Source organism: Mesocricetus auratus, unplaced genomic scaffold (genome assembly GCF_017639785.1).
Source record: "Mesocricetus auratus isolate SY011 unplaced genomic scaffold, BCM_Maur_2.0 Super-Scaffold_4256, whole genome shotgun sequence".
Lineage (NCBI taxonomy): Eukaryota > Metazoa > Chordata > Mammalia > Rodentia > Cricetidae > Mesocricetus > Mesocricetus auratus.
Genome location: NW_024429182.1, coordinates 95,973,775 through 95,995,328, shown reverse-complemented (window position 1 = coordinate 95,995,328; position 21,554 = coordinate 95,973,775). Strand labels below are relative to the sequence as shown.

Sequence of the window (21,554 nt, the reverse complement as noted above, 5' to 3'; positions counted from 1 at the left end):
ATGAAAGAGCTTGCAGGGCCCACTGATATTTCTGGGTCACCCATATTATATAAAGACTGCATAGCAGCTAAAACACCACAAAGGTCAGAGGAGACAGATCATCCAGGACCAGGGCAGTGCATTTTATTCCTCTAGGGACAGAACCCTGATAACAAAAGATGGGATGATAAACAGAGTTCTCCTCTGTGACCAAGACACTGTCACTTCTAATCTGCAGAGACTTCCTACCCAACAACAGCAGTCTTCACTATAGTTCAAGAATCAGATGAGACAGTCCTGATCCCATTTGACTTATGAAGAGGATGAGCCCCACAAAGCAGCAGTTATATATTATAGGTGGTAACAATGTCAGGAAAGGCTTTGGCTTCTACCCTTTCTACTAGGTCACCAAAAAGGAAATCTAAAACATGGTAAAAAGGTGATGCTGAGGAAGAGCTGAACTCAGTATTTCTCTGGTCACTGTCTTCTCATTTTACTATCACTTCATCGCACCACCCTTCCTCTCCTACCATACACACATATGGGATCCTGTCTACTTAGGTATACCATGTTCCTTTCTTTGCGTCTGCTGAGGCCACTTATTGAGTGGATTAATCAGACACAAAGCTATTGTAAGCCATGTCCTCAGGGAAACGTTCTCCTCCATCAGTGCATTCACAGCATACAAATCTTTAAATCAATTAAGAGAGGAATGCTAAGAAAGGAAAGGACAGGGTTACACCCACCCATGAGAAGAGAACATTTTATAATATCTTAAGTTGGTACAGAAGACAGAGTTTGGTCCTAGAGTTAACTAGAATCATATGCATTGGGATCTTAAGATCCTAACAAGAAATAAATTACTGAAAAAAAAACTGTTGATTTTTACTCAGTATCCCACCTATATTCTAGCAATTTCTAGAACCACACAGTTTTTATTAAACTCTGCCTTCAAAAAGTGTATCTTGAATTGCACTTCATTGAGGATAAAACCATCCTTTGATGAATTTGTTTAATGTGAACCTTGTGTATAATGGCAATCTGTTCTTTTTTTCAAGTCTTAGGATATGATTGTATGAGTTGTATGGAGAAGAGGAATGAATGGAAAGTTTGTTTTATTTGTTCCTTGGTATTTTTTCATTTATTCTATTTTTAATTGGAATTTTTTTCATACTATATATTCTGATCATGGTTTCCCCTTCCCCAACTCTTCTCAGATCTTTCCCACCCACCCAACTCCATGACTTTTTTTTTTTTAGAAAACAAACAGGCAAATAAAACAAAAAAGTGAGAATAAAGGCAGAAAAAATCAACACACACACATACACACCCATAAAAACACAAAATTGGAAACCATAATCAATACAAAAAGCAGCTGTAAGGTAAAATATGCTCAAAGCAATATGAGACAAAAAATTTCCAAAAATACCATTGAGTTCATTTTGTGTTGACCTTCTGCTTCTGGGTATGGAGCCTGCCCTTAAGTATGGTTTATGTACCCAGTGAGTCTCCACTGGAGAAGTTATTTTTTCTGTTGCAAGTGGTTGTCAGTTGGAGATAGCTTCTTTACTAGGAGTGGCAGCTCATGTCTGCTTCTTCCTCTCTGCACTGGGACCCCTTTTGTCTTGGATCTGTGCAGGCCCTATGCGTGTTCCCATAGTCACTGTGAGTTCATATGTGCACCAGTCTTGCTGTGTCCAGGAGACAGTGTTTCTTTGGTGTCATCCATCCCCTCTGACTCTTACAATCTTGTAGCCTCCTCTTCTGCATAGTTCCCTGAACCCTGATGGGAGAGGTCTGATGTAGACATCTTATTTAGGATTGAGTGTTCCAAGGTCTCTCACTCTCTGCACAGCATCCAATTGTGGGTTTCTGTATTAGTTCCAACTACTGCAGGAGAAAGCTTTTCTGATGGTGACTAAGTGAGACACTGATCTATGGGCATAGCAGAATGTCATTCAGAGTCATTTAATTGCTATGTTCCTTTGCCCTAGGACCATGACCTATCTAGTCTCAGATTCTTGGCCATTTGAAAAATTTCAGGTATGGATTCCAGTTCATGTTGTGGGCCTTAAATCCAATCAGATATAGTGGTTGATTATTCCCATAACATTTGTGCCACTATTCACCAGCTTATCATGTAGGAACCAGGTTCAATCCCAGCACCCATGTGTTGGCTTACAACCATCTGTAACGCCTATTTTAGGGGGTTTGACTTCCTTTTCTAGCCTCCATGGGCACCAGGTATTCATACACATAAATAGTCATACACATAAAATAAAGAAATCATTTAAAAAAATCCCCATTTGTGCTGGGCAGTGGTGGAGGACACCTTTAATCCCAGCACGCAGAGGCAGGCGGATCTCTATGAGTTCAGAGACCAGCCTGGTCTACAAGAACGAGTTCCAGGACAGGCTCCAAAGCTACACAGGGAAACCCTGTCTTAAAACAAAACAAAACAAAACATTCCCTATTCTTCTGCTTCAACCTCCTATTTTTAAAAAATATGTGTTTATTTGCAGTTCTGGGCCTTGTGTGTTTCTATCGCTTAGCTACAGCCTCAGCTCTTTTTAATTTTAAGAGAAGATGAATCTTAAGAGGAGAACCTAAGGAGTTATTAACCTCAGTGGTTAACAGCACTTTTTGCTCCTCCAGAGGACCCAGATTTGTTTCTCAGCACCTACTGCTGACAGCAGTTTGTAACTCCAGTTCCAGTGTTCTGACACTATGGATACCACAAGTGCCAGGCACACACATGGTACACATACATACATTCAAGCAAAATACTCATAAAATAAAAATAAATAATTATTGGAGTAAGAAAAGAACAATCTAGTTGGCAGGCAAATCTCTGAGTGTGAGGCCAGCCTGATCTACATAAGGAATTCCAGGCTATTTAGAACTATATAGTGATACCTGTCTGAAAAAAAATGAAAAAACAAATCCAAAACAAGCTAGTTTTACTTTTATCCATGGAGTATGTGGTTTGCTTACAAAATCTTAAATAGAAAAATTGCATCATGTTGTATTTTATAGCTATAAAAATAGTTCCTTCAATAGGTTGAGCAACTCTTTGGGTTAGTATGACAAATTAAAGAGTCCTACACAATGGTTAAGTGTGGCTTGAGCTAGTGGTTTAGCCCAGGCTGACCTGGAGCTCTTTGTGCAGCACAGGCTAACCTCAAACTACAGCAGTCCTTTTCCTTTGTCTTCTAAGATACTAGGATTATACATGCGACCTTCCATGCCTGGTTTGACTTGAGTGAGTTTGGAGTATACATGTAAATTAGCAGTTTTTAATTTTTCTTATTTATCCAAATTCTCAATCTGGAATAGGGCCTTCTTGTGTGTTTTTTTTTTTCCAGAAAGGTTTATCTTATTCTTAGCTCTTACTAACTCTTGTTCTTAGCAATAGTTCTCTGTTCTCTAAATCTCTAGTTCTACCTTTAATTTAGATTCTACTTACCTATTCAGTCTTAGCTCCCTTAATTCTTTCCCAAAACATTTACCATCTATTATGTGTTTAAGTAGAGATGGATGCAAATCTGGTTCTTGCTTTGACCTTGTCTTAATTACATTTCTAATACTGTGAAGAGACAAATGATCAAGGCAACTTATAAAAGAATGTATTAAAATGGGGCCTTGCTTATAGTTTCAGAGCATCAGTAAGTCCGTATTCATCATAGTGGGGAGCATGGTGTTAGGCAGGCAGGCAGGCAGGCAGGCAGGCAGGCAGGCAGGCAGGCAGGCAGGCAGGCAGACAGACAGACAGACAGACAGACAGACATGACTCTGTAGCAATAGTTGGGAACTTATATCTGATTCATCAAGCAGGAGTTGAGAGAGTGGGGGGGAGGGAGGAAGGGAGGGAGGGAGGGAGGGAGGGGAGAGAAACACACACACACACACACACACACACACCCTGGTAGGGGCTTTTGAAACGTCAAAGCTCACCTCCAGGAACATATCTCTAACTAAGGTACACCTCCCAATTCTTTTCAAACACTTCTACAACTAGATACCAAACATTCAAATATATGGGCCTATGGGGGCCATTCTCATCCAGCTACCGCAGACTAATTTTAGTGGTTAGATGGACAGTTGCAACAAAAGAACATGATAATAATTAAATGTTTATTATGTGTTATACTCTAGTTGAAGTGGTTTATATGTGTTAATTTGTTTAATTCTCATAACCCTATGAAATAGATACTATTTTCTCCTTATTTTACAGATTGATGCAGAGGCAGAGAGTTCAAATAAATGTTCTAGATTATTAGAAGCACATAAGATCAGAAACATAGAATAGGGATTCCCATGAGGCAATCAGTGGATGCTTAAAAGGACTGTTTTTGTCTTGAGACAGGAGCTAGACTTGCATCCTCACCTGATGTTAAACTCCTCCTGCCTGTCACAAGTTTTTTTTTTTGAAGATTTTGAATTAGAGGTATTCACCACTATAGTTAATATGCAATAATTATTATATGAAACTCATTGGAATAACTATTGTAGGACTTGAGTATTCCATCAGTGAGGATGTATTTTAGAAAGATTTTACAGGCTGGGGAGATGGCCTATTGGTAAAGAGCACTTGTTCTTCTAGAGGACCCAATTTTGTTTCCTAGCACCCATGTCAGGCATCTTACAAACATCTGTGACTCCAGTTCCAGGGATTTTGCCTCTCACTTCCAGCCTGCATACACATGGTATACATTCACATAAACATAGAAATCAAATTAAATTTTCAGAAAAATTTCACTGAATTGATTATAGATTTACATGCAGTTTTAAGTAGTATGGAGACATCACTGGGAATTATTACAGCTTTTCTCCATAGTGTCATTTTGGAAAAACTATAATACAATATTGGCATTTATACAGTCTACTGATGATCTTGTTCAGGTTTCCTGGAGAGAAAGGAAGAGGGAGAGGGGAGAGGGAGAAGGAAGGAGGGAGGGAGGGAGGGAGGGAGGGAGGGAGGGGGAGAGAGAGAGAGAGAGAGAGAGAGAGAGAGAGAGAGAGAGAGAGAGAGAGAGAGAGAGAGAGAGAGAGAGAGAGAGAGGAGAGAATCTGTAAAGGATTTTATTCAGCAGAATAAAATCTAGTGGAGTTTAATCTCAGAAAAATTGTGATTACTTTTTGATAAGGGATGAGCCTGAAAGAAACTGAAACAGACAGAGGGATCATTAAGGAAATTGTGGTTATCTAGGGCATTGAGGTCTCGACTAAGCTCTCTTGATCGGGATGTGCTTTCCTGTAGAGGCTTGACTTTTAGAAATCAGGTCCAGCTTCTGGGGATGAGGAAGCAAGCAGGTCTGTAAGGAGGCTCAGGCATGCTTCCTTCTGGATGGTCCTCTGGAGGCATTCTGCAGCATATGGAGAAAGGTCATGGAAAAGTCACTCTTAAACTGCAACTGCTTAGAATTATCATCTTGAATGCAAAGATTTTCAATAATTTTCTTGGCTGTCTTCTAGGAGAAGATGAGGATCCATTTACAATTTATTGTTTGAATAGAAGTTTGTATGGGATATAAAAATAATGTGAATCTCTTCCTAGTTCTCGTCTCTGGTGGAGTCTAGTAATATCTTTTCTGGTGAGCTAGTGAGCAGCACATCTAGGAGATTTGAGGCCATCTTCTTGTTGTTATGGAGACTGGAATCCACATTGTTTTTACCCCATGCTGTGGTGTGTTTGATTCCTTAGTATTAATGTCATTGTGCATTTGGTGCTGTTGTAATTGGGACTTGATAGTTTTTGGAACTAGCCTCATTTCTGAACCTGGAAAGGGTATAATCTTAGCTATGGGTTAAACATATTTTGTGGGCACTATGCAAAAATCCCTATCTGGGATGGTCCTTAGGTCCCTAACACTTTGATAAAACTTTTTTCCAGTAGAAATCTGTCTTGAGTTGTCTTTAATTATGTTTTTGGCTATCCCAGACTCTGATGAGTGCTGGCTAGGGTACAAGAATGTTAGGTCAGCCTCCAAGTCAGAGAGCTTGGGGTGGTTTTTGAACAAGTGTGTTGATTTAATTCCTCCAGGGCTTGTTTCTTGACATAGACAGCTTTAGCATATAAAGATCTGTGGCATGTGGTACCCCGAAGCTGGGAAAAACAAATCTTCAAAGAATGTACACATCTTTAAGTTGTCCTTACATCAGGAATTGTGTTGCCTAGTATGTGGCTAAATACAGGGGAACAGGCGAAAAATCAAAGTCTGCTCTTGCAAAGCAGAACAAGGAGAACTGACAAACAACAATGGTGTAGGTTTACCACTTTTAAAAGGACTTTGCTGATTTTTCAGACAAAATTAATTCTGCCTAATAGGAGCTGATGTTTGTAATCCCAATACTTAGGAGGCTGAGAGAGGATTGCTGTGAGATACTTATTGCATTCAAGCCTGGGATGCATAGTGAGTTCAAGGCTAGCCTGGGCTACTTAGGACCCTGTCTCAAGCAAACAGACAAACAAAACAAATAAGAGGGTGGGGGGAGGAAGAGAAAAAATTAATATGTAGGAGTAGTAATCAATGTATTTGAAAGTTAGAATTCAAAGACACACATTTACCCCTTCTGTAATTCAGAATGTATTACAGGAATTCAGAGGGTAAGGACAGAGGGAATCCCAGAGGCCAGGAAAGGGTTTTATTATCCTGACTTCCTAGTGCCTTTGGCTAGTTCAGCTAATTCTGTTTTCAGCAAATTGTTGCTTAGAAGTGTTGAGTGAAATGCTGAAATGGATATGTATGAGCACTGAACTGGGAACAGATACTTTTAATTCAGTCAGGAAGGTATAGAGACAAAAAGCCAGGAAAATGTGCTGCCTAGCAATAGTAACAGTCCTGTGAGAGACTGAGGAATGGGCAAAGGCAATTAGAATGCATCAGGAACCCGTGTCACCAAGGTCATGTCCTGCTTGGTATGCCTCACCTGTAGGGATTAGCCATTTCCTTTTGAAGGCTCCTTCCTTCCTTCCTTCCTTCCTTCCTTCCTTCCTTCCTTCCTTCCTCCCTCCCTCCCTCCCTCCCTCCCTCCCTCCCTCCCTCCCTCCCTCCTTCTCCTCCTTTTCCTCCTTCTCCTTCCCCCTCCTCCTCTTCTTCTTCCTCCTCCTCCTTCCTTCTTCCCATAGATCCACCTGCCTCTTTCTCCTGAGTGCTGGGATTAAAGGTGTGCACCACCACGCCCTGCTTAGAATGCATTTTTTAAAAAGCTGAAGAAGCCTTTTTTTTTTTTTTTTTTTGAGACAGGGTTTTTCTGTATTGTTTTGGAGGCTGTCCTGGAACTCGCTCTGTAGACCACGGTGACTGGGAACTCACAGAGACCCGCCTGCCCCTGCCTCCCGAGTGTTGGGATTAAAGGCATGCTCCACCAACGCCCACCCAGTATGAAGAAAGCTTTTTGTGAGAGCAGAGTTTGAAGAAAGTATCAAGGAAAGGAAGAATGTAAATGTAGAGGCTAAGGAGTAGCTGAGTGAGTGAGTGAGTGAGTGAGTGCTTCCTTGAGGAAGAATGGTGACGGTTTCTCTTCAAGCAGATGATTAGGTTTCCTGTCCTTTCATAGAAGTGTCTTCTTTTGCTCTTGTTCCTCTTTCCTCTTTTTTACACACTATACCAGGGATTAAGTATTCTTCTCTAGTGATTTGTCAACTTATTTCTAAAATGTAGTGAGAAAGCAACTTTTGGCTAGTTTTTATCAGAGAGTAAATTTGTGGTCAGTGTTTAGATTAGGTCTTTCCAGGTACTCATCCCCCCCCCCCCCAGCATTGTAATGCAGGCAGACACAGATTGCAAAGAGGAAATTGTATTCAAAGGCAAAGCAATTATACAGATCAGAATACCCTGCCAACAAACAGGTCACCTGAGTGAGAAAGTATTCAAGGGCCCTAGTTATTGTGTGGGGCTTCCTTTTGTGGTCTAGGAGAAGGAGTTTTGTAATCAGGCAGCATAATGTTGGTGGTACTTTATTTTTGTTATATACTGCAGACTGACTGACCACTTCACCCCTACCCTGTACAACCAACCCCTGCCTACCCCCCCCCCACTTCCTTCTCACAAATTTCTCTTTTACTTGTCTATTTGTTTAGCTTTGTGACTCACCAAGATTAACCAGGGCCATCTTTGTAGCTGTAAGCCAGGAGTTATTTGTAGGAGCCTGGTACTTCAGAGATGGGTATACTGTAGCTGAAGGCAGTGGTTCCCCTTTCTCAGAATTTAGCAATAACCTATAGTTCAGAGATAAAGGGTAGTGTCTCATGAGTCCCTCTCCCTTCCTTGACTTATTGGGTCTTGTGTAGACCCAGTGCAGGTTACTACAGTTGTTGTGAGTTAATTATTGCAAGAGTTGCACCAAATTTAGAGAAAAGTATTTTGTAACCCTTCACACTATCTTTTGGCCTTTAAAAACTTTCTAGACCATCTATCACAGTGTTCTCTGAACCTTAGAGGGGATGATACAAATGTCTTTGTCTTAGGGTTTCTATTGCTGTGAAGAGACACCATGGCCATGGCAGCTCTTATAAAGGAAAACATTTAATTGGGCCTGGGCTTACAGTTTCAGAGGTTTAGTTCATTATTATGGTAGGAAGCATGACAGTGTGTAGCAGACACGGTGCTGGAGAAGGAGCTAAGAGTTCTACATCTTGATCTGCAGGCAATAAGAAGTTAACTGTGGGGCTGGAGAGATGGCTCAGAGGTTAAGAGCACTGCATGTTCTTCCAGAAATCCTGAGTTCAATACCCAGCAACCACATGGTGGCTCACAACCATCTATAATGAGGTCTGATGCCTTCTCCTGGGGTACAAGCATGTACACAGATAAAAAGCTGTATGCATAATAAATAAATAATTGAAAAAAGAAGTTAACTGTGTCTACACTGATCACAGCTCAAGCATATGAGACCTTAAAGCCCACACCTACAATGGCACACTTCCTCCAACAAGGCCATACCTGCTCCAGCAAAGCCATCCTCCTAATAGTGCCACTCTCGATGAGTTTATTGGGGCCAATTACATTCAGACTACCACAGTCTTTGTTAGAACTGGGCCCACAACCATTGCTTATTCTTTGTATTTTGGGCAGCCATGATTTTCTGCATCATTATAGGGAAAGGCTTCTCTGATTTAGCCTGGGAACAGCTTTTGTCTGTGGGTAGGAGCATAAATATTTAGAAGGCAATTTGCTGCTATCTCAATTTAGTTAAATATCAATAATGTTTCCAGCTTGAGTCTGTGACCTGCCTACACCTGGGTTGTTAGCTGGGCTTGTAGTGTTAGGCATAGGTTGTCTACTTATCACCCCCCAAACAGGCCTTAAATCCATCCAGAGGGAATTTGGTAATGCCTACCACAGTCAAGCCCCTATTGTACTGATAAGCATACATTGCAGTGATGTTGTTTTGAGATGAGGTCTTGTTGTGTATTGTTGGTTGGCCTGGAACTTGCTGTGTAGACCAGGTCAACCAATCCTCTTGGCTCTGCCCCCAAGTGCTCAGATTATAAGTGCATACCATTGCTTTTAGTTAACTTTCTGATCTTTAATATACCAGGCATACAAAATACTGTTCTGAGTTCTTATGGACTTTCATTGCTCAGATTACCCTCTCTTCTGTCCCTACTGTCTTTGATCTGTACTTCAAGCTGTGGTATCTTCTGCTTCTCTAGTCTCATTTGTGTCTTTGTAGTTAATATTCTGTGTCATTCATTTTTTTCTTTCTTTCCTTTTTTCCTGAGACAGGATTTCTCTGTGTATCTTTGGAGTCTGTTCTGGAACTCTTTTTGTAGACCAGGCTGGCCTCAGAGATTACCGGCCTCTGCCTCCTGAGTGCTGGGATTAAAGGCGTGTGCTCATTCTTTGTGTGTGTGTGTGTGTGTGTGTGTGTGTGTGTGTGTTTTCCTATACAGGTTTGTGAGGAAGGCAGAGGTTACTTCTTTGACTCTATCTATCTATCTATCTATCTATCTATCTATCTATCTATCTATCTATCTACTTTTAGGTAGGGTCTTTCACAGAACCTGGAACCTGAAACTGAACTGAATCTTTTTTTGGTTATTAGACTGGCTGGCAAGTAAATCCCCAAGATCCACTTGAGCTTCAGGGTCACAGGCATTTGCTACCCTAGTCAGCTTTTTAAGTAGATGTTGAGGATCTACTCAGGTTCTCATCCTTTATTGGGCCGTTTCCTCACCCTCTTTCTTAAGTATTTTTGAGAGCAAGTACTGTATTTCTTCATCTTTGTTTGAATTTTTTCATCCAACAATTTCTTACACGAATTCATTTGTTCATTTGACAGATGTTTATTTAAAGCCCAATCTTGGTACTGTGAACTTCACTAAGTGCTAAATATTGGTTTGAAGCCAAGAATAAAACATCCAATATTCCTGCCACTATGGAACTTCAGTATTTAGTAGAGAATACAAGTAATTACAATTGGAAAAAGTAAATGAAAAAATATACATATACACATATATACATACATACATACATTTCTTTTTTGAGACAGTGTTTCTCTGTAGTAGCCTGGAACTCACTCTGCCTCTCAAGTGCTGGGATTAAAGGTGTATGCTACCATTGCCTGGCACATGTGTTACTTTTGAGAATGCATTATGTGGACTTAATGCAATTTGGGAGGGAGGGTGTGACAGGGAAGATTTTTGAAGAAAACATATTTAACCAGAGAAAGACAGTTTGAGTTAGGGTTTGCAAACTAAGAAAGAAAGAAAAGTCTTTCACAGATGAAGAATTCCACATAGTTATTGACCTGGGCTGAATATTACTATTACTAAGAACAAAACAGTATATGGAGCAACAGAATAGTCCATGTGCCCCTGGGAGGAGTGGAGAATGATGCAGCACCCCCTCCTCTTTTCCTCTCTATCCCCTCTGTGCGTGTGTGTGTAGAGTGTATGTACATATATGTATGTATTTGAGACTGGGTCTCACTATACAGCTCTGATTTCACTATGTGAACCAGGTTGGCCTTGAACTAGCAAGAGTTCCACTTGCCTCTACCTCCCAAGTACTGAGATTAAAGGCATGTGCCGCCATACCTTTCTCTTGATACAAATACATTGGAAAACAGTTTGAAAAGTTTCTTTAAAGTCAGACATACTCCTTTCATATAACCCAGGACTTGCACTTTTAGATACCTTCTCAAGGGAAATGAAAGCATATTTTCATTTAAATACATATATACAAGTGTTCATGGTAGTTTTGTATCAGAAAAAACAAAACACAACTTGTGAGTGGTTAAACAAATTGTGGTTTATCCATTTAGTAGAATGCTACTTGAAAATTAGAATAAGCTAATTGGTGTGGGAATATGATTTAACCTTAAGCATGCTAAGTGAAAGAACCCAAACACAGGGCTGGGATGTAGCTCTATAATAGAGCTCTTGCTTAGCATGCATTAGCTGGTTAATTCTCCAGCACCAGAAACAAACAAACAAAAAACCCATAAAATGAAAACCAACAAAAACTCCCCAACCAATAAGAATTTTGAAGTTTATCATAAGGATAATGAGCAGGGCAGAGGAGATGGTTCAGAAGTTATTAATGCATGCTTTTCTTGCAGAGAATCCATGCTTTGTTTTCAGCATCCTTGTCAGGTTAACACAGCAGAATGTTAACTCAGCAGAATTAACATTTTGGAATCTTAGCTGGTCTGGAACTTGCTATGTGGACTAAGCTGGCCTGCGACTTGCGGTGCTCCCCCTACGTCTGTGTTCTGGGTGCTGGGATTACAGACATGTGCCACCATTCTGCTTTTGATGAATGACCCCTTGGAGAGAAGCAATCTTGGTCAAAAGTCAGAGTTTTGAATTTGAGGTCATTACTGTCAATGTTGCTTGGATAACTGAAGTCCATTTTGCTCAGAAGAAAAGCTCTAAAAGCGCTTCTGAATTCCTGCCTCCTGCTGAGAAGAACTGGGTTTCTTCTTGGACATGAGAACACAGTGTTCTAACAAGTGCAAGGACATCTGTCACATTGGCTGGCTTGTACTCATCCCAGTGACCTGATCTTTCCTCTTGGTGGCTAGACTTGCTATGTTTTTCATTGGGGTTTGTATTGCTTCCCATCTTCTCAACAATAAATCTGCTCCCATCCTTAGTCTCCACATTTCTATTCAGTCCATTCATCTACTTTCCCCTACCCAGTCTCCACTTTAGTTTCCCTGTAGCTTTATCTCTGAAACTTCTGGTAGTTGGCCAGATCTGAGAGTCTTCCCAGGGTAGCTTTGTCAGTCTTAGACTTGTGGTCTCTTTCTGAGAGCAAGGGTTTATCATTCATTCAGCTAGCATTTGCTGATTTCTTGTTTGACGTGCAGAATGTTAACAGTGATGACAGACTGGACTCTTGGGAATAAAGTGAGTTAAACTTGGTTCTTGCCCTTTTCTGGATGTGGCATGTGAACAACGCAGAACATGAAAATTCATATGCTAGAACTATGTACAAAGTGCTTTGAAGCATGGGACAGTGAGCAGCAAATGACTAACTCTGCCTGGGGGAGAGAAAGAGATTTGAAAATTTGGGAAAGAACTTTGAAATTTCCTCTGCAATAATAATAATAATAATAATAATAATAATAATAATAATAATAATAGACTGCTTATGTCTTGTAGGAGTTAGTTCTTTCTGTCATGGAGTTCTAGGTATCAAACTCTGAATTCCTCCCCGAAGGGAGATTGAAAGTCTCTTAACCTTGTCTTGGCTTTTTTTATAGCTACCTCCCATCCTAAAGCTGCTTAGAGGTTGCATTAGTATATGCCATTAACATACAAAAGTACCCTTATCATTTGAAGATTATAAGGATTTTAGGAGATGTGTGCCTGAAAAAAGCAATGAAGACTCTCTTTCCCTCTTTGTCTCTGTATCTGTCTCTCTCTGCTGTGTCTCTGTCACTGTCTGTCTCTCTCTCTGTCTCTCTCTCTGTCTCTCTCTGTCTCTCTGTCTCTCTCTGTCTCTGTCTCTGTCTCAGTCTCTCTCTCTCTGTCTCTCTCTCTCTCTCTCTCTCTATTCCAGTATGATAAGCAAAAAATCATTCTTTTTATTAAATTGTGTCCCTTGAGTACATATTGCTTAGTATTTTGTGTCATGAAATAGGAAATACACATGAAGCTCTGCTTCAGAGGAAAGTTGGTGGTTTTCTTAGGGAAAAGCACCAGAAAAGGGCATCCAATCTCCTGGAATAGGAGTTTCAGATGGTTGTTAGCCTCCATGTGGGTGCTGCGCATCAAATCCCAGTCCTCTGAAAGAACAACAAGTGCTTTTAACTGCTGAACCTTCGTCACTCCCTATCTCTCCACCCTTTTAAGACAGGGTCTTATCCTATATTTCAGACTGACCTGAAACTGGAGCTGAGCCTCTTGCTGGAGTTCTATGATTATAGTCTTGAGTCATTAGTATCCAACTTGACATTCTCTTGAAAGTGAATGAAATGAATGATTTACTTGAAGGAAAACAACTGATAATATTTGCTTCCAATGGTAAAATCCCAATGTTTAAGTGAAAATTAAGTTTTGGAAAGTTTGTATTAATTGATGTAGGTTTGACAGCTCCCATGAATTAAAAGCTTTTCTGATGAAGTCAGTCTTGACATAAATGATTATGATTATTTTGATTTCATCTAAATAGAATGTATCAACATTTGGATGCTCTACATAATTTAGAACCAAGAGTTTCCAAATGGACTGTGCATCATATTACAAAACCATGCATGTATGAAATATTCATTCAAAGTACAAGGTAGACCAAAGAATATGAATGTTATGGAGTACAATACATTCATCTGTGTAATTTCAGATTTCATATTGCAGCTAGTCTTTAAACTTGACCATGTGTCAAGTTTGGGTGTAAAATCAGAGACCATAGTTTTTATTTGGAAAAGCTATTAAAATACCCTCCCTTTCTAGCTACATGTCTATGTTTTGATCCTCAATGAACTACGTTACAACAGCATAAATGTAAAAGTAGATAAAAATTATAGTTGTGTTCTATTAAGCTAAATGTTAACAATGATCAAAAATATGAAATGATCTTGTTATAATGAATTTGTTGTCAGAAAATATTTTTAAATAGTCTCATGTATCCAGGCTGACTTCAAATTCAATATGTAGCTAAAGATGACCTTGAACTTCTGATCTTCCTGCTGCTACCTCCCAAGTGCTAAGATTACAGGCTCTGTACTCTACCGACTGATCTGCATTCTCCAGCCCAGAAAACATAGTTAATTTTCATAAAATTGCTTTTAAACTCCTACTCCTCCTGCCTCCATCTCCCAAGTGTTAGAATTGCCACCACACCTGACTTCTTAAAAAAAAAAAGAAAAAATATATATTGCATGTATGGTGTGTGTGTGCATGCTCACTTGTGCACATGCAAGTGTAAGTCCAGGCATGTACGTGCCATGGCTCAGGTAGAGATCAGACAGAGGTGAAACTTTCAGAAGTTTCCCAGGTCCACTGTAGGACCTGGGAATTGGGCTTACAACAACAGGCAGTTTTACCTTCTGAACTATCTTGCTGACCCTCTGTTACAGTTTCTAATGTGGCAAATATCAAATAGTTCTTTGGGATTAAAAAATTTAACTGTATACAGAGATTCTGAGACCAAAAAATCAAGAACTTTGCTTTGTTATTCTTTTTGCTTCTAGTTATTTTGTTTTGGTCCACCTAGAGTTAATGTTAAGGTATTCTTTTAATATTTTTTTACTGAGCATCTTAATAAGAACCTAGATTTTTTGGTTGCTGCTGGGGACATGCTAATTGTAATTTGTGGAGGTCACAGTCCAGTGTTATAACATGTTAAACAGTTGCAGCACAGTGTGGTAAATGTTACTAACAGATACAAATAATTTAGTAAGAGTTCAGGCCATTGCTAGAGTGTCTAGTCACTTAGAACAGGGCTTCTTGAATCTTTTCCACTTGTAACGTCTTTTTGCTCGACATATTTTAAGTAACCATAGATATATGTAACCTGGGTTCAATTCCTACTACCTACATGGTGACTCATGTCATCTGTAACTTCAGTTTCTGGTGAGCCAACACTCTCTTCTGTCCTCTGTGGACATCGAACACATACATTGGGCACAGAAATTCAGGCATAACATTCGTACTCATAAAATAGCAAGAAAGCAAGAAAGAAAATAAAATAAAAGAGACTGGGCTGGTGGAGAACTGAGCTAGCATGCATAAAATCCTGGGTCCAATCCCCAAGACCACACAAACTGAGCTTAGCGATGTATACCTGATATAGAAAGCCAGACATTCTACTTCACATCTGTGATTCCAGTTTTGGGGAGACCAGTCCCCCCCCCCCCCGCAACAAAAACTAGGCGACGGTGGTGGCGCACACCTTTAATCACAGCACATGGGAAACAGAGACAGGCGGATCTCTGTGAGTTCAAGGCCAGCCTGGTTTACAGAGCGAGTTCCAGGACAGCCTTCAAAAGGTACAGAGAAACCCTGTCTCAAAAAGAAAAAAAAAATGTTTTGGGGGAGGCAGAAACAATAGGATGCCTGGGATTGGCTTGTTACCTAGCGCAGCAGAATTGGTGAGCTCCAGGTTCAGTGACAAAAAAATGAGGCTCACACCTGAGGCAGAGGTAGGTGGGTCTCTTTGAGTTTGAGGACAGCCTGGTCTATATAATGAGTTTCAGGTCAGCCAAGCTACATAGTTAGACCTTGTTCACTCCTGCCTCTCCCCTTCCCAGTCTCAAATCTGAGCTGAGGTTTTTTTTTTTTTTTTTTTTTTTTTTGGTTTTTACGAGGCAGGGTTTCTCTGTATTGTTTTGGAGGCTATCGGTCCAGCCCAGCCTCGAACTCACAGAGATCCGCCTGCCTCTGCCTCCCGAGTGCTGGGATTAAAGGCGTGCGCCACCACCGCCCGGCCTGAGCTGAGGTATTTTTAAGCAAGTGTTCCTTCCTTAATGATGTGTGGTGGATGTTATGGCCTGTACTATGCAGTCAGCATACTGTGTGTTCAGAACCAAGGCTGCAGTGAAGTTGCACAATACAACATGATAATACCTCATATTCATTATGCATTTTATTTTGAATTAATTTTTGGTCATTGCATATTCAAAAGCCTTTTACTGTTAAGACCCTTTGCTTTATAACCCCCACATTAAGTGATGTGACCAACAATTTAAGAAGCTATGACTTATGTGATAGAACTGGTTAGTAACATTCAAATCAAACTGAATCTTCTTTGTTTGAGTTTTCTTATTCTGTCAGGAAAAATCAATTATGTGAAGATGGAAATTATTCACTTATTGATCTAGAAGGAGGAAAGAATACTAGGAATTGAATATCAGGTTTATTACTTACTTTGAAATAAAAAAAATTAAAGACAGGATCTCATGTCCTCCAGTCTGGCTTTGGTTTCCTTATGTAGTTAAGATTCCCAGCCCTCTTGCTTCTCCCTCCCAAGTTCTGATATTCTGCCTGGGCACTACCATGCCCAGCCTGAGAGGTGCTTTGATATATACAGTTTAGTGTAATCCTCACAAAAATTGCATGTGGCAGATCATTACTTCATTCTGCAGATGAGAAATGGAGGCTTGACAGTTTCACCACTTGTCCAATTCACATAGTTTATAATTGATTAAAGATAGGACTTTGGTGTAAGTGTTTTTGACTTTAAGTCCAGGGTGTTTTCATTGCAATAAAAAGGTATTGCTAAGTGAGTGGATCTCTTGAGGTGTTCCAGATGGCTGTGGGAAACTGCCTGTGTGGAAGATATAGAAAAGGTCTCAGGAAGGACAAGGAGACAGCTTAGGAAATGCTTGGATGAAGGAGTTATTTGTAAATTTTGGCTGACATGGTTTTTCTGGGTACAATTCTAACGTCATGTGGGACATCAAACTTTTGTCCTCTCTTAGCCTCATCCCTTTAATCCTCTATGCCAGATGATACCAGCTGCAAAGGTCACCTGTCTGTTTGATCAGGTTACATATTGGAGCCTGCTGTTAGAAATACAAACTTCTTGCATTTGCCATAGGCCTTTGGGAAAGATGCTGACTGACCTCAGAAAACCAGTGATGTCCAGCCTGGAGACCTTTGGTCGCCAGAGCTTGGTAAACTTTTTCCATTATTTTTAAAAGCCTACTAGAGATATATAATACTTATGTAAGCACTGTAGTGACAAAGTGAGAGACTGAGGACCTAAAGGATGGAGGAGGACTGGGAGGAGAGGCTCCTGTGGTTAGGCCGCAGCAGGACTAAGAGTAAATCTGGAGACTGGAATAGAGGACAGGAAGGACATAAGGGTCACCTACCTTTATTGAGAGGTTTCCCTGGTTAGCCTGTGGTTGGCATTATATGCATTTCTAGTGACAAAGTAAATAAAAAGAAAAGCGATACCATTTATTCAGATGTTGGAACTGTTGTTCTAGTGCTAGAAAATTATATTAATTTCTATTTGTTTGACTGATGAAATTATGTTTAAAATAATGTATTTCCTTGATTATTGGTGAGTCCAAACTTTTTTCTGTATATGTTGTCCCTTTGGTTTTCCCCTCTCATTTGTGAGCTCTTTGTGTTCTTGTCTGTGTCCTAGAGTAGGCCTAGACTTTGCTAGACTTGTCTGCTGGAGAGCTATGAGAATGATAAAGCATTGTTTCTGTATAGGCAAGCTCATCACATTTTCTAAGAGACTTGGGGTAAAGGTTAGATGATACACTTTCATCATGTATTTGTAGTTGATTAAAATGCTTGTATGAGGAATCAGGGGCTGGAAGCTAAGATTGCTGACACAAGAGGATGATGGAGGCTGAGTGATAGCTCTGAGTAATATTGTTCCTTGCTTTATACATACAGAGTTTTGCCGGATTGACAAGCCCCTGTGCCACAGTGAGGATGAGAAGCTCAGCTTCGAGGCTGTCCGCAACATTCACAAGCTGATGGATGATGATGCCAATGGTGATGTGGATGTGGAAGAAAGTGATGAGGTAAACTTTCTTCCCTTTTATGGCTCTTCTCTTTGTGTGTGAAATGATCTCTGGAAGCTGCCTAGGCTAGTAGTACCTGTAGAGAGATGGTTCTCCTTGTTGCCTCCTACGAACTTATTTCCATCAGGCAAGATGCTACCCAGCAGAGCTATTTGCTGATTGGTGAATAGCTTAACACTGACTTAACTGTTTGAGGGGAGGAAGGAGGGATTCCTCAGATGGCCTTATAGTTTCCCTGGATCTTTAGTGTGATCTTGCTGTGGAAAGAAAATTTAATCTATATTCAGCCTTCTTTGGTGTGTGAACAAAGGAAGCAAAAATAGTCTGGGGTTTTATACCCTTATTTGAGAGGAAGAAGCAAATCTTAGCATGGTCAGTCTAACTTTAAGGAGAAAAGAACTGTCTTACTATTGTACCTTTTGGCATTATTATAGCTCCAGATCAACAGAGCCTGGAGTACAAGGTCAACATGTGGGAAAGATTTAAAAGCTTCTAAATTTCAAGTTCAACATAAACCAACAGTTTGTTGAAGCTACCTATCCATGTTAAATATTCAATAGAACATAGTGTACATTATGAAAGAGAAGCCTAGTCTCTTCTTGTAAATAGTCCACCTTTGAGTTTGTGTCCAATTTTGGATGTTACATCATCAGAAGACTTTAGTGCAACAAACACTAAATAGAGAGGAGTGATGTGAACGATGAAGACAGTAAACCTCAACCAAGAGCATCAACACAGTTCATTGATATTATTAAATGTCTATTATGTTTGTGCCTTTCACTGTGCTAGGCATGGAGACAGGACAGTAGACCACACAGATTATGAGATACTTTCTTTTCTCACATAATTTACAGGCTAGTGAAGAAACTGGAATCTTGTGAAGAAAAGACGTTAGTTTCTGGTTCTTGTGACAAAATATCTGAGAAAAACTTATTATGGCTCACTTTTTCAGAGCTTTCAGTGCATTGCTAATTCCATTGTTTCTGAACTTGTAGTTAAGCAGACTAATTTCAAGGAGCATGTGGTAGAGTAGAGCTCCTCACATCTCAATGATGAGATTGGCCAGTTGAGATCAAGTCTTCAGCATGTGATCTTTTGGGTGCATAACAAATCAAAATCCTGTCATGGAAGTAATAGTTTTGACTATTGAGTTGAGAAATAAGATTTTGAAATTGACAGATTGAGTATTGTGGCAATTTCATATGATCCCAGCACTCTGGATGTGGAAGCCAGAGGATCAAGAGTTTAAGTTCAGTCTAGCTTATGTTATATTAAGCCTTCTCTAAAGCAAATGATAATGAAAACTATGGCACTATCTATCATCAATTGAGCTTTTTCTCCATGTCAGACAGCATAGTTATTCATTTCTTAATAGTCTTGGGGAAGTTGGTTTTATTATTAGGGATGAGATGCTAGAAACTTTAAATGTTTTGCTTAAGACACATGCTAGATTTGAGCTTGTATCTGATCTCAAAGCCCCTGTTCTTACATAGTGTTTTGTTTTCTTTATCCTAAGGGCGCAAGACCAATGTAAGGAAATTAAAAGCAGGCATATTCTCCTGAAATAGTTTTGTTATAGAAGAGACTGCATTGTTTTTGTTTTGCTTTGCTCTGTTTGTTTGTTTTTGGAGGCAGATTTTCTCTGTGTAACAGTCCTAGCTGTCCTGGATCTTGCTTTGTAGATCAGGCTGGCCTTGCACTCCCTGAGATCCATCTGCCTCTGCCTCCTGAATGCTGGGATTAAAGATGTGTGCCACAGCTGGGCATTGGTGGCTCACACCTTTAATGCCAGCACTCAGGAGGCAGAGGCAAGCAGATCTCTGTGATTTCAAGCCCAGCCTGGTCTACAGAGCGAGTTCCAGGACAGCCTCCAAAACAATACAGAGAAACCCTGTCTCAGAAAAACAAAAAACAAAACAACAACAACAACAACAAAAGATGTGTGCCACTATCTCCTGGTTGATACTACCTTGTTAACTATTGAATGCCGTGAAGACATGGCAAGTGGGAAGTACCGTTCTACTAATTGGTTGGTAGAGGGATTGGTTCTTCTATACAGATCAACAATATCTAAGTAATTCAAGAAGGAAGAAAGGTGGACCTTGAACAGAATGGAAGTGGTAGGGTTCCCTGAGTGTGGAGAATCAGAATGAGAAAAATATAAATGTAGTAAGAAGCACAGTGGATTGGTTTGGCTAGACAAAGGAACTGTGGAAGAAAACCACTGAACTAAATATTGGTAAGGAAAATGGTGCCCAGATAACCACGCTGAAATACTGTATTAATTTAAGCTGTCAGTTATAAGCTAAACAGGGCCAATAACTATGGTTAAGCTATCTAAATTTTCAGTCTTATCTAGCAGTATTACTGATCTTCAGAGACAAAACCAAAACCAAAACCAAACCCCAGCCATGTTCCTGGTAGAAATGAGGCCTAATCATTTTCCTAGCGTACCTGAAGACTGGAGAATGGGCAACTTAGCCACTGAGAAAGTGATATAGTAGGGTCTGGAGAGAAGGCCCAGAGGTTAAGGGCACTTGTTGCTCTTATTGAGGACCAGAGTTTGGTTCCATGTATCCACATGGGGACTTACAACTGTCTGTAACTCTAGTTCTAGGGGATCCTTCTTGACTGCCACAGGCAGATGCATGCAAAATATTCATACACATAAAATAATCTTTTTTTTAAAGTGATTATACCACTATTGGGAGGCAGGAGCTGGAGTCCAACCTGGTTTAAAGAGTGAAACCTGTCTTAAAAAAGAGAAAGAAAAAAGGTGATAGAATCTATTTGCAGATATGAAATCTGAAAATTTCTGCATGTCTTTGTCAGTGCTCCCCTTTTTTTGTGTTCTGTTGACTTTGCTTTGTCAAAGAGGGAAGGAAGAAAATGTTCTCTTTAGAGGAATGTTACCACAACAAAAATCTCATCAGCACAAACTGTTCTAAAATAACACAAAAGCTGTCACCCGCTTTCTGTGCACCCGTGGTGTGAGATGCTCTTTTTCAGCATGGCTTCTGCCTTGCCTGGGCTACCCTATTCTCACTGTGATATCAGGCTTCTATAGAGAGGCTGCTAGTGTGCATGTTCATGGTCACTTAACACCTGAGTCCTAGAGCAAAAAATTAATAAAATGTGTGTACTTCACTTGCTTTAAACATGTATGAGACAGAGTTAGAGTTCAGGATCTAACTAGAAAGTTAGATAGAAATAGCAGGGCTGAGTAACGGATGGTATGGTGCTGTGGAAAAGTTCTGGTTACACTGGCTGTCAAAGACCTCAGATTTTTGGGACCCATGTAAAGGTATTTCTAATTACCCAAGAACATCAGTAGAAGTCTGAAGGAATATTAAAACCTCATTTAAGCCAGTTGTGGTGTCATAGGCCTGTGATCCCAGATACTTGGGAATCGAGGCAGGAAGATTGCAAGTTCAAGGCCTGCCTGGGCTTACAGAGTTTATAGTCTAGGTAGGTAGCCTAGTGAGTGAAAAATAATAAAATCGCTTGGGATATATATTTCAGTGGTAGTTTGCTTAGCACATGTGAAGCGCTAGGCTTAATCCCTTGTATACCCTAACCTCAAAAGCCAGATATATTCTGCCTCATATTGGTAAGTTTTTCAGATAACTGAA

General features: G+C 40.1%; 1 protein-coding gene across 5 annotated transcripts in view; it reads left to right on the top strand.

The window, feature by feature from the left end:
- The window catches only part of Stim1 (stromal interaction molecule 1), a 157,930-nt gene that overhangs the window by 70,925 nt on the left and 65,451 nt on the right, over positions 1 to 21,554 (top strand). For all 5 annotated transcript variants that reach the window (XM_013116343.3, XM_013116342.3, XM_005074061.4 and 2 more), the window contains one exon: positions 17,792 to 17,922. In XM_013116343.3, coding sequence (XP_012971797.1) covers positions 17,792 to 17,922 — 131 coding nt within the window. The remainder of the gene's footprint in view (positions 1 to 17,791; positions 17,923 to 21,554) is intronic.